Genomic DNA, 13,280 nt, shown 5'->3' with positions numbered 1-13,280 from the left:
TGAAGGCAATCTACGAGGATTAAAGAACTAACAACATTCTTCTGGCAAAACTTGATAGACTTGGATTATCACCACCCCTTGTAAAGTGGATGAAATCGTATTTATGTGGTCGTTCATATGCAGTTAGAATGGGCTCCCACCAATCTAGATCTATCGGTGCCTCTTCCGGCGTACCCCAGGGCAGCAACCTGGGGCCTCTGTTGTTTCTGCTCTACATAAGCGACTTGTGCACGGCACTCCCGGATAATAGTTGCCTACTCTACGCAGATGATGCTAAAATCTATCGTGAAATCCGTGAGCCCGAGGACCATCTTCAACTTCAAGCCACTTTGACTGAATTTGTCTCCTGGTGCAAGCGTAATGCACTAAGCGTCTGTATCGATAAATGCGCCATAATCTCATTCAGCCGTTCAAGAGCTCCAGCGCTGTTTAATTATACGCTTGATGGTCAGAACCTCGAAAGAGTGAACTGTGTAAAGGATCTAGGAGTCCTCCTAGATGCTAAACTCTCCTTCGAAGAACAGATAGACCAAGTAGTCGCTAGTGGCAATCGTCTACTTGGCTTGGTCATAAACATGACGCGCGAGCTTCGTGATCCTATGTGTTTCAAGACACTGTACTGCGCAGTTATCAGACCACTGCTGGAATATGCTAGCATTGTTTGGTGGCCAGCATCTACTCGGGCACTTGCGCGGCTAGAGTCCATTCAACGGAAGGCAACGCGCTTCGCCCTTCGTGATTGGCCGCGTCGTCTCGACTACAGAACTAGGTGTCTGCTGCTTGGAATCCCGCCTCTCGCCGAACGTGTTGAGCACACCAGACTAGCATTTATCACGGGAATCTTAAACGGAACCATCGACTGTCCCGAGCTGCTTTCAAGGATTCACCTCTATGTTCCTGCCAGAATACTCCGTCGCCGACCAATGCTGGCAGTCGCTAAAACCCGAACAACATTTGGCTCTCGCAACCCCCTTCTTTGTATGTGCCGTCTATTAAATTCAGCTAACGATATTTATGAGCCTGGGATGACAATAACGGAACTGACTTCACTTTTAAGTGTTCGGAATGCGTTCAACAATAACAATATATAAATGTTCTGTTCGTTATCTAATGTAATGTATTGTAAACAAATTTTGACTCGAGAGGGCTTCATAGTCCATCGATTAATAAACTAAACTAAACTAAACTAAACTATCCAGGTAGCCTGAAAGTTAGCAGGTATCTGGAGCAATTGAATGTGAATTATTGAATTTCCGAGTAGGGGCGACCCCCACTGAAATAAATGATGTGAATTTCATGAACTAATTATAGGAGGCTACGAAAAAATGTGGATAAGATTATAGCTCCCAGAGTAAGAACTTGATGATTTTTGCTGATTGACCTCCCCCCCCCTCGCTGCCGCTAAACTGCAGCCCGCGAGAATATTTTGAACCGTAACCGAGATTGTCATCACTGTAGTAACGTGTGAGTAACCCTGCATCGCCAACAGCAACGACATCGGATGTCCAATCGGATATCCAAAACTCCCTAAAATTCACTCACTTTTGTTGAATATTAGAACCGTCACCGCATGTAGCACAACGACAAACAATGGGCGAAAGCGGGAGGGCCGGGTGCTCGCATTCCCACTATCATCGGGAGTGTTTGGCCACAATCTTGTATGCGATTCCATGACTATATCAATTTTCACCGATCCTTCCCGTACCGATCCTAATTAGTCGACACTTTCTCTAAACCAATGATAAACTCTTTTTCTGCACTTGAGATCCATTCTCCGTTTAGCTCGATGTTTCACAATTCGTATCGCAATCGAAAGACTACTGTAACTGTATACTGAATTACGCATACGTACACAACTAGCAAAGCAAACGTTTGACACTTCTGTCCCAGTGTACGCCCTGCACACCGATCTGCCACTTTTAGTATAGCCACTGTCTCTCCTGCACTAGTTGCTCTCCGCGAGCGATTTACAAGAGCGATGGCTATTTGCTTCCTGCACGTACACCAGTGAGTGTTGATGATCACGCTTGGCTGTTTCACACTCTCACCATACGCAACTAAAAGTCAGCCACTATTCCGAACAAATAAACGCACACACTCCACCGTGGCTTGTTCAGTCTACTGTGTCAGCCCATTACAATCACACACATTTACACAACTCATCCGCCATCACAGTTGCGGTACAGTTTCGCTGTCCGGTTAGGGCGGTTTTTCTCTCTCCATGTGTGTGTTGTTTTTCCTGGAAACATTAAGCACCATCAACACGTGTACCGATCGCGCCTAAAGCCACAATGAACCAAGCGAGCCCCGACTCTTTTACACTCGGTAAGCCACCTGTAGATGGATCCAGCGCTGAATCAATCTAAACTTTTTTGTTGCTGTTTCTAGAATCGTCCTTTCGCGCAGCAACTGTCACGCCGCATGCGCTTTACCTCACCAACATTAGCCCAGCTGTGACGAAGAATCACCTATCCAACATGCTCAATCGATACGGCACCATCCTAAGCATTCTGTACCCGCAAGACGCGCACGGCAATGGCCTCGGGATGGCAAAGATTGAGTACGGCCGGAGGGATCAGGTGAACCATGCCGCCGGTCAGCTGAACGGCGTGTGGATGCTAGGCTGCCGAATGAACGCGTCCACCAGCTTCAATCCGTCGCAGAAATCGGAGGAAGCGAAGATGAGAGCTAAGCCACCACCTACCTAGCAAACGCGCAAATCAAATAATACAAAAGGCCCATAGAGGGCCTAAGCAACTGTGGCCTTATTTATTAACCTACCGAATGTATTAATGTTTTAATAAAATTTCACTATCCACGAAAACAAGTTGACAAGGTGAAGTTTCGAAGGTGTTGTCGTAAATACGCTGTGAATTGTAAATCTGCATTTGTAAATTGTAATGCATTCCACTATATGCATCGAAAAGTTTTTGCAAAACTAAAGATGTGTGATCAGATCCGAATCCGGTCGAATGATCCGGATCTGTAAAGTGAGCAAGTCAAACATGGATTAATGTTTGATAGATCCGGTTCACCGCTTTGCTGAGGGAAATAGAGGCCGATCATGGCCATGTGAGCAAGTGAGCAAGAATAATTTATCGGATCATCATTCTCAAACGATCAAACGATCCGTTTTGAACATCTTTAATCAACACAAAAACTGTGGTGATTCTGCAAATACACACACTCGCACTCTCACGCTCTCCGTGACCGTCCAGTTCAGCTCGCGCGTATGGATGACGTTTTCGCGTAACACATACACATTTATACAAACAAATACATTTGAAAGACATTCTTAAGATCAGGAATATGATCCATTCCGGCACCACCGCAAAATAATTCATAAACGGGATAAAATATCACCCAAGCAACACGGCCAGCATGCTGTCTCACTCTGGCAGGTTTGATGATCTGTTGGGAAGAACGAGAAAGCATGTTAATTGTGTTGGGCATCACGAGCTTTTACTAATGACGTTAAACGGCCGCTGCTCAGCGAAACTCACAAACACAACCTTAACTTGTTGGTATTGCTGAAAAGTGCAATACACTCAACCGATATGTGCGAGTGCATTTTTGCGCATATTGCAGTACATCGGACGCAGCGCTCAAATGAGAGCGAACAGGGACAACGTCTCTCTCAATCTCCCACAAATGCGTCGGTCAGCGAGAGTGTTTCAGTGTACCAGCATGTTGCTGTCGCTTCCTTTCGGTTCGTCACTTCAATACGGCAGCTCGGTGAGGAAAGTTCGATGCAAGATGAATGCATATTTCGTAAGTGATTTCTTTTGTAGTGCGAGTGGAAAACAAAAACTAAACAACATCATGCATAGTTACACAGGAGGTAAGCTTCATCATAAATATATTCAAAAAGTTGGAGCTAATTTGCTACCGTGCTTGTCCGTGTGTGTGGTGGATATGTGTGTTACTCTTTTCAGACCAAGTGCGTGACAGGTCGGCCAGCGTTGTGCCACTTCCAGAAGCATTTGCGCGGAATAAGCGCTTTTGTCTGTTTTTGGGCAACATTAGCTCGTTTTACGACGATAGAATGCTTGGTATGTTGTTGAACCTATATGGCCCCTTTCGGGAGATGATCTGCTCGCCCCCCACATTCCCCGGCGCAGTAAAAAGCGCAATCGTCGTTTACGACCAGCCAGAACCGCTGGAGAACGCGGCCCGTCACCTGAACGGTGCTTGGCTGGCGGGCACTCGGATGTACGCGGCGGCCAGCTTTACTACCACCAGTCGGCCAATCCTGACGTCCACCGAGCTGCACGTTACCAATTTCAGCGAATGGATCGACGAGGAAGTACTACACGAGCTTTTCGGTCGGATAGGCCGGGTGATGCAAATTGTAATGGGCCGGAGCGTGTACGGGTACCGTGAGGCGTATGTGTCGTTTAGGTCGGCCATGGACACGGAGGAGGCACACTTGCAGCTCAACGGATGGGATATGGGCGATGGGTTTGCGCTCCGCGTGCGACATTCTTACACCGTGCACGGTGGAGCACCAGTTTCGCCGGCCGAGTTCCAGCGCCTGCAGACGAACCGATTCCTCGGTGGGTACGTGCGCGTGTCCGGCTTGGGGCAGTCGTTCGGAGCGGTGCGGCTGCGCGAACTGTTTGGGACGTATGGCCTCCTGAGGGATGTGTCCGTGCTGCGGGATCAGCACCGAGAGCCGCTCGGTTGGGCGATATTGCGCTACCAGAGCGATAAACAGGCCCTTTTCGTCTCCCGCATTATGGACAACAGCGTGGTGGACGATTCCCGTCTCAAGGTCGTGAAGCTGTCCAACCAACTATTGCCGTTCACTGACGCTGTGTAAGTATGAGTGTGTGTTTGTGTGCGTGGAAGTGGAAAATTTCATTCAGTGATGTGTTTTTCCTACCATTTCCCAGTCCGATCGACTTGAGCACAGCATTTATTCCGGCGGTGGCTACCTCATCGGCTGCTTCATCCCTCTTCCCAAGAGCCTGGTTGGGTGTGTAATGTCTTCCACGTGCTTTTGTCCAGGCGCTGTTGGATTCCATATCGCTCATTCTAAAGCTTCGTTTATCAGCGAACCATGCATCCTGGCAGAGTGAAGTGGATCCCACGCTGAAGAATAGTGATCGAGTGCAAGTAAAACGTGCAATTGCAAGTTTTTTTTTATCTTTGTATATAGATTCAAGGTTCACGTTTACTTTCACTTGAGCCAGGAGTGGAGCTCAGTGTATTAGAAGAAGGTTGTTTTTTACTGATATGAATAAATTTTGAATAACTCACCATTGTACTTACTGCCAATCGCATACCGTTTCCATTATCAGTCTATACGAGATTCGTTAGAAATATTTTTGAAACAAAATAAAACTTTACTTTATAAACATCCACAAATACTTATTATTTCATGTTTTTTGAAACTCTTTTACCAAGACTGATTTTGTTACAGGGATGAGAGTGAAGTTCAAGAATGCTTTTTTCGCTAGCGAAATAAATCATAAATAAGAAAAAGCAATTATGCGACTATTTTAATCAATACGCGATTTCAATGCCACAGACAGACACGATATTTGGGATGTAATTGTATGCAGTAATAGATATAAGCCACTGAAGCGCTCTGGAGCTGCTGACCGGACTTCCAGCGTTTTACGAGCCATAATGCTTACAGTCATCTCGAGCCGCACGAGAGACGAATGCCATAAAGCCTCGTAAAATAACACGACGGACGAAGATATGTGATCTTCATTCATCGATTGGGCACCGTGATCGCCGCCGTTTGTGCCGTCCGCCGTAGACGGACGGTTTATGACAAGGCCCCGGGGGTGGTTATGCAAAAACATACGGTTTGCGTCGCATCGCAAGCACCTTTGAAAGTCCCCGGCGAATGATGCTGCGAAGGAAGTATGAAAGAGGGTGATGGAGTGGGCCGAAGAATCAGTAGAATGGAACCAAGCGTCCAAGAACATGCTGTCTTCCAAACGATCACTTTCTCTTTCTCGTTTAGTCCCACATTCTCTCTCATTCTCGCTTGCTTCTTCGTCTTCCACCATGTTCCTTTGCAGTAAAGAGATTAAGGCTCAGCTGTTTTATCATTTACGTTTGTCTATTTTGCTCGGTTAATACCCCGATGCTTTGGAGAGTTTCTTCCGGCATATTGACGTGGTCGAGCATATTTATTGCATTGTTTCCCACATTCACTTTTGATGTACCTATTGAAATAGTGATTTCTATTCAAAATTGTCCTATACTCGTACATTTTGATACAATACTGCCCATCGTTGGTAAAAGGGGACAAGAGGAACTATAACCCCAAACTCTCGGTTATTGAGGCTTCGTGCAAATAAGCTTTGAAGCTTAGTTTATCAAATATTAAAATTGAATTTAGCAACTGATAAATGAAGCATTCCTCTATCATGTAGTTGTTAGTCATTTACATGTAAGTAGGCCGTGTACCGTTTGGCGGTTAAGGACGGACATGTCTCAAAAGAAGCTCGTGGCCTGTGCAGTGGCGGATTTTCCTATAAGCGGACTGAGCGGCCGCGGGGGGCCCCGGCATAAAGGGGGCCCCGAGCTAATCCTCCACATGTTAGTTCACTTTTATTAGCGATTGATGTTTTGTTAATAATGCACAAGACAAGTTTTTGTAAGAAACATGTTGCGGCAACATTTGTACAATGGCAACATTTATTGATTTTTCTGTTTATTTCAAAAATTGTGCACGTATTTCATCACATATTTTTTTCTAAATTAAGTTGAAATTATGTTTTATCCGTTTTGATATGCAAACAAGTCCGAAAATGTTCCTACAACACATAAACATGAAACAAATCGATTTGTTTCTCTTGCCACAAAAATGTTCCCGCAACATGAGTTTGACAGTTCGTCCATACGATTTGGCAACACATGTTCCCGCAACATTTTCATAGACCTGGGCCTTAAGGAAATTAGGGTGTAGCATATCTGCTATACAGAACATATTGTAATACACACTATCAACCATAGACACATAGTAACACACTTTGGAAAGCCAAGTCACACCATTGTAACACATTCATTATAACACATTCAGTAAATCAGATCATACCATACACACCCGGAAGAGCTCAGGCCACACTGTTCATATAAAAACAATTGTGACACATTTAACAGAACCAACCGAAACGTACAACATAAGCAGGAACAGTTTATGCTTTATAACCCAAAGCAGGAACAGTAGAAGCATTAAACCCAAAACAGGAACTTAGTGACAAGAACCATTGTTCTTGTCAACAAAAGACAAACGTAACTAGCTTAGTGAAAACAATAACATTCCAACATACAACCCGGAACCAAATGTGAGAAACCCTTAACTTCATTTGAGTATAAATAAAACCAACTCCGATCATGGCAGGTCAGATTCGTTCGGACTGTCAGGATAGGACTATGCCCATCCTACATCTATCGAGTTCTCATTTAAAGAGTTTAGATATGTCCCCCTGCCCAAGGTAAGGCCTCTAAACTCCAACGTTTCCAGTAAGGGAAACCTCCTAAAGGTTTCTATGATCGCCTGGACGATCAAGTGTCGAACGTCCGCTTCGAAGCAGTATCCACCTCAGTTCTACTTAATTCGGCAAACGATGACGAAGGCCACCCTGACCAACGCGAGTTCAAAGTTACTACATGGCAACCGTCCCAAAATCGAACATACCGGGACTATCTCAAAACATACCACATGACGACCGTAACAGTCATCAAACATATTACAAGGGGCCCCAATTCTTTCCCCCGCTTAGGGCCCCGAGATGGATAAATCCGCCTCTGGGCCTGTGACAAGATGCGTCTTACCACCTGTCTGCCCTAGACAACTTGTCTACGTGGAGTCCTTATGGGACCGGTTCGGACGTTGCACCGAATTTCGAAGCGCGTGAACGAGACAACCGCTCAACGTGCTGATAGCACGTGTGTGAAAAGCAAAAACATAATGTTCGCAAAGCTTGAACGACCATTCTCGCGTCAGCCTTTCTATTAATGCTACTTTCCTGCCATTGTTTTCGCTTGCTACTGCTGAAAAATACTTTACAGGAAAATAAAAGAAAATCTAACAAGGCACTGATCGATTGGTGACAAAAAGAAGACGTAGAAAACATCCACTTCGCTGCCAGTACATTGGACTGTATCGATCTGTTTGATCTGTTTTAGCAGGAGAATGTGGAAACTTATATGACTTATCATATGTATTGTGCATGAGTCAGTGCCACTTGAAACACAATTTTCTTTTTTAAGTTTGATATGCCGTTGCTTCTCTATAAAAATCTTTTCTCCGAAAGTCATGATGCACAACCAAATAAAGCAATAGCAAATCTTTTACATATGCTTTAATTCCATCGCCAAATTTATGAATTTTAATTGTATTCTTGTTCCGATACATGACGATCAACGGAATGCAAATGATATACCGACACTGAAATAACCATTCACCATCCCCTTCATTGACTCAAACTGTAATAGGATGCACATCACATCGCTTGCGCTGAGACGTTCGCACGGCAAAGCAATCGGGTGAAATAAAACCGCACAGCTGCATGTAATAATTCGTCCGGCAAACCTTGGGCAGACAATTACGCTCAGACAATCTGCGCGAAACTGTATGTCAGTGACCATAGCATGGTAATTTCACCCGCACTCAACCTTTCTTTCCCCGTGAAACAACTAATGGATGAGTTTTCGGATATCTGCTCAAGCAAATCGTTTCAGGATGCTATTGTTCAAATGCAACTAGACACGATTAAATGCTGCATCCTACTAAGGAGAGTAAGCTTTATTTCAAGTAAATGGGTGCGTTGTGACAATTGAACTAACAGAAGCTGTTGTTGAATATATTAGATAATATTAAAGTTTAATAGTTCAATAAGAATGCTGCGTTATTATAATCAAAGTAGAGTTCGCGAAATAACATTGAGCTGAATAGTTTTATCAAATGGGATATTAATAAAATTGTAGTGCTCAAAGGCCCTCAGTGTATGTAGAAATCAATGAATATTGATCGTTATTATTATTGGAATACATCATCGTTGAGAACCAGATTTCCAAAGATTTTAAACACTGCATCGTCATCTTCAATTCCAGGAGCTTTGGAAGCTTTGCGACCAAAACGCCCGGCCTGTTGTCTGGTAGCGACGTTGAGTTTGGGTACAACAGCCTGACTTGGCCTCGGATCGTCCGATCGCGCGCCACGTACTTTTCTTTCACTACTGGTAGCACCATGTGAGGGATTCCGCTTGGGCTCGAGCTCGGATGTCTCCATTCCCCAGCGAACCTGCTTCATTCGCTCCCGGTACGGTTTGACAAACCAGCAGCCGTGGCGAGTCTTCATAACAAGACTAGCTACCTCTGCTGATTCTAACAGCACGAACACAGCGTTGGACGGACGGTGCCGGATCTTGGGCTGCATGCACAACAGAACTCGGCCGTACGGTGCGAACCGCTTGCAAATGGCGCTATGCGTTAGGTACTGCTCCTTGTTGCCGATTACGACAGTGCGCTGGTAGTGGTGCAGCTCGCTCGAACAGTCCCCATACGAGCACACCAGCAGCGGCTTGTCGTGGAACACCTTTCCGTTCAGTCGGCGGATCACATTTTGGACGTCCCGAGTGGTCGCGAACACGGCCGAGCCGTACAACAAGGACTCTCCAGTCATTGCATTTCGTGCGATCTTCGTTGAGACCACGGTACCAGCCATCGAGAGATAGCGGCGTAGCAGTTGGTCGTTTACGTTGGGCGCCAGATTTCCGACGTACACGTGCGTAAGGGTAGCTTTTCGCTCCATTGCTTGCAATAACGGCTGTACAGGGGATACATGTGAACATACAGTTAGATGCAGTTTAGTGTAAAAGTAGCACCACAAAAACCGAAAAAACACACACTCACTCTCATACGTACATACAAACTGAGCAACTTTGCAAAGGCACTATATTCCAATACTCACACAATAATGGAAAGCTGAGTCTGCAAAAACAGATCCGATCAGTAGCACGGTCAAAGAGAGAATGCGAGCCACGCTCTAGCGCAAGAAGGTACGCATCGAAAGTGTTTTGAAGTGCTCGCATGCAGATTCATGCACACGTCATCCGGTTAGAGTGTCCAGTTGGGCATCTGTGTAAGTGACTAGGTAATGTTCGAACGCAATTGCGTCCACTGCAATCTCAAAAGTCTAATGCCCCATCCCGGAGTGTCTTCTTAACCCTAACTTCGCTGTGCTACCACTACACTCCTTTATTGTTTGTCAGCTATTGTTCCATTGAGCTGTTGGCCATGCTCTTGGGATGGATCATATATTTTTTGCTCCGTTTGGAATATCTTGCAAACGCAAGACCAGCGCGGGGGCCATAAATCATCGGACACCGTTCCGGCGGTCTGACATGACTGGTATCGTACAGCTCACCGTGTCTGGAGCCGTGTCGGTGTGATCGATATCCGGTCTCTGGATGGACGAAGATCGCAAGGCTTCAATCCGTGACAAACAGCGAAAATCGATCGTTGCTTCTATGCGTTCGCTTTATTGGGAGCAGCTTCAATGCGTACAGTGGGGAAAAGACCATCTCTTTTCGCAATAAAACTGTTGCTTCAGATTCACAATATTCACAGCAACGGTGACTCATTACATTCGAGTTACATCTCGTTCTCCTGGAATGGAATGGTCATCTACACCTGGAAATGCTTCTCAACGTCAACGCAAAATCGGTCGTAGATCTTTGCTTTGGTGAGCATTCAGAAAATGTAATAATCCATTTTATTGCTTTGCTGATTGCTCTTTTGAGCGTTTTCTAGTCTGGGGATTTGTGCATCTTTCAGGTGAATAAATACCGTTTTGCCTCGAATTAAGCACTCTTTGGCAAGCATACGGCAAAGCCGTCCTTCCTGAATAAAGAACAAGTACTCTTTGGTCACGTATAATTGGTGTCGGTTTGAAACTACATTGCAAGAATGCCTCCGGTTGTGAACTTACCAGATAATGCGACAGAAAATGCTAATGCATCGGGACATCAGAGCCTACTGGAGATCACACACATGTAATGTGAAGTGAATGTAATAGCGCATGGCCCATATGTTAAATTTAAAAGCGGCTTGGCTAGGGACTGGTTATGAAGAAATTAAATAAAAACTTGATGAATGAAAGGAGTTTGAAGCTGTCTGTAATTTGCATTGAAACGATATGTAAGGAAATTATTGAAGCGATAGCAAATCCTGTATAGCGAAGTGGCGCTGTTGTGGCGAAGGATTACTCATCGCATCATCTTCTCTACGCGAACACTTGCGTACAATGAGCGAACGATGTTTGTGATCATATAGGCACGTACCGAACGAAACTGCGCTCTGGGCAGGGCTTTCCAGCGCAAGGTATACAAAGTACATCAAATACGAGCAGAATATCATCCGAAACGGTCCCATTTCGAACATGAGAAAATTAAATTCAATTGATAAACAAGACAGCACTCCACGGAAGGATGACATACGTATCAAAACACAGATTTTCGATGCAGATCATACACAAATTAAAACATTATTATCATTCTATTACACGATTTAACCTATCCTGTCTTTTAACGAAGCTAATGCTGAGAAACCCTGGGAAGTATCAAGAATGAGTCAGGCAAATAACTGCACACGGTTGGTCACTTACACTAAGAATACAATTACACAAACACATTGACATGTTTTGTGCATTAGAGGGCTATAAAAGCCGATCGCTCATTGCGCACGCACCCTTTCGTTGTTCAAATATTGTGAAGCTAGTAACATCTTCGTGGCGAGCGTTGTGCAAGTGTCTAAGTGCAAGTCTAAGCTAGTGGAACTTTCCCTATCGAGCGCTACAATTCTTGTTTGTCGTCCAGTGACATTATCCGTGAGCGGTTTCAAGTATTTCAGTGTGCAGAACAGCGGCTAAGCCATGGCTATCACCCCAGAGAAGGAGCTGAGTGCGTCGGAATTGGTCGACCTGGCCCCCTTGGCGACTGAGCCAGGGAATGATCTGATATCGACCGTACAGGAACGGGATGAGCAGAAGGCCGCTCAAGATCAGAGTGTCGAGAAGCCGGATGAGGTTCAGTCGAAAATCGAGAAGGCTCTAGAAGATGCAATGAGTGACATTGTGGAGCGAGATGAAACTGAAGACATCAGTGGAAAGCTGATAGAAGCTTTGGAGGAAATCCCGCAAGAGGCAAACAGCGTGGGCGAGGATCACGTCGAGCAAGAGACCACTCACGACGAAGCTCACGATGAAGCCATCGTGGAGGCCTCGGAAGATGCAGCCGAAGGCGAAGATCGCTGTGCACGTGTGGAGGTCGGTGGGCAAGAAGCTAGTGTGGTTGTTGATGAGTTTGCTAATGTTATGTATTTTGCTTCCGTAGGTTTAAGCTGTTGAGCAGAGGAGCTGGCGATGAGCTGAGTTGGTGTGCCGATTCCTGCCAGCAGCGTGAAGAGTGAAGGGAGCGAATGAACCGGATAAAGTCCTGTGTGTGTTCCAATAATAGTGGATGTAGTTTTGCAATTTTCGATACATGGATAAAAAATGTGATGTACTTTCGGTCAAAGAAAATTATTGAATAAAATTGAAGCAAATATTTAGAAAAAAAAATGCAACTTGTACTCAGTCATTCTTGCGAATCCGTCCGCCTGTTGTGTTAGCAGTAGTTTTTGTCTGTTCTCTGTTGTTGTCTGTTGTTGTACTCTTATACCGCTAGAAGGGCTAAAATCTCTTGAGTGATGAGAACATGTGTCATAAGCGATTATGTAACTTGACAAGTCATATATCGTTGAGAATATTTTTTTCCGTGGAATATTCGTGGAAATCCCGTTGGAGTTTTGTGGTGCAAAAAAACGCATGCAAACATAATATTTCAAATCCTCGTGGCATAACCCCAAACATGCACTAGAGCTTAAATCTTGGAGCTTTGTATTTATCCGCTACTTTATTGACTGTGATGTTTGTTACGTTATTTATCTACGGAGTTTATATATTAAAGGGACTTCCTTCTGCGGCCGCTCAGTCCGCTTACCGTTGAATCTGCCACTGCTATGTCAGCGACGTCATGTGAGTTAAGTATGTTTCATCTGCAGGTTACTTCCTTCCGCTTTTCTTCTTTTGCATCCAATTTACTTGCCTCGATTTGGCTGTATGTACCTTGCCGCAGCCTAGATCGCCGTCATTCTTCAGCAGTTGTAATACGACATACTTTACAGTGCGTGTAGCTTGTGTGGTGGACAAAGGTTTTTTTCCATCTAACTTGAAATAACTACACCGATTTAGGAATACTTTTTACTTCTAT

The 13,280-nt window shown here is 44.8% G+C and overlaps 4 protein-coding genes across 5 annotated transcripts; 3 read left to right on the top strand and 1 right to left on the bottom strand.

Annotated features, from left to right (window-relative positions):
- The first annotated feature begins 2,135 nt into the window (after positions 1-2,135).
- LOC120905855 lies at positions 2,136-2,765 on the top strand. The gene is made up of 2 exons (XM_040317084.1): positions 2,136-2,325; positions 2,389-2,765. The coding sequence occupies exons 1-2, from the start codon at positions 2,292-2,294 to the stop codon at positions 2,706-2,708; spliced, it is 354 nt and encodes a 117-aa protein (XP_040173018.1). The 5' UTR covers positions 2,136-2,291; the 3' UTR covers positions 2,709-2,765.
- Positions 2,766-3,731: 966 nt separating this feature from the next.
- LOC120905843 (polyadenylate-binding protein 3-like) lies at positions 3,732-5,223 on the top strand. Its single transcript, XM_040317069.1, has 3 exons — positions 3,732-3,841; positions 3,936-4,818; positions 4,896-5,223. Exons 1-3 carry the CDS (start codon positions 3,757-3,759, stop codon positions 4,984-4,986), a joined length of 1,059 nt encoding a protein of 352 aa, XP_040173003.1. The 5' UTR covers positions 3,732-3,756; the 3' UTR covers positions 4,987-5,223.
- Positions 5,224-8,804: 3,581 nt separating this feature from the next.
- LOC120905845 (polyadenylate-binding protein 6-like) lies at positions 8,805-10,022 on the bottom strand. 2 transcript variants are annotated; one of them, XM_040317072.1, is made up of 2 exons: positions 9,941-10,022; positions 8,805-9,796 (listed from the first exon to the last, which is right to left on the bottom strand). In XM_040317072.1, exon 2 carries the CDS (start codon positions 9,779-9,781, stop codon positions 9,008-9,010), a length of 774 nt encoding a protein of 257 aa, XP_040173006.1. In that variant the 5' UTR covers positions 9,782-9,796; positions 9,941-10,022; the 3' UTR covers positions 8,805-9,007. The 2 variants fall into 2 exon arrangements, with proteins under 2 accessions (XP_040173006.1, XP_040173007.1); XM_040317073.1 differs by having other exon boundaries at positions 9,895-9,983.
- A 1,702-nt stretch (positions 10,023-11,724) lies between these two features.
- LOC120905852 lies at positions 11,725-12,565 on the top strand. Its single transcript, XM_040317081.1, has 2 exons — positions 11,725-12,295; positions 12,363-12,565. Exons 1-2 carry the CDS (start codon positions 11,903-11,905, stop codon positions 12,366-12,368), a joined length of 399 nt encoding a protein of 132 aa, XP_040173015.1. The 5' UTR covers positions 11,725-11,902; the 3' UTR covers positions 12,369-12,565.
- The last annotated feature ends 715 nt before the right edge of the window (positions 12,566-13,280 follow it).

The sequence above is a fragment of the Anopheles arabiensis genome, chromosome X, assembly GCF_016920715.1.
Source record: "Anopheles arabiensis isolate DONGOLA chromosome X, AaraD3, whole genome shotgun sequence".
Lineage (NCBI taxonomy): Eukaryota > Metazoa > Arthropoda > Insecta > Diptera > Culicidae > Anopheles > Anopheles arabiensis.
The sequence above is the reverse complement of the archived record's forward strand: the minus strand, read 5'-3'. Positions and strand labels throughout refer to the sequence as shown.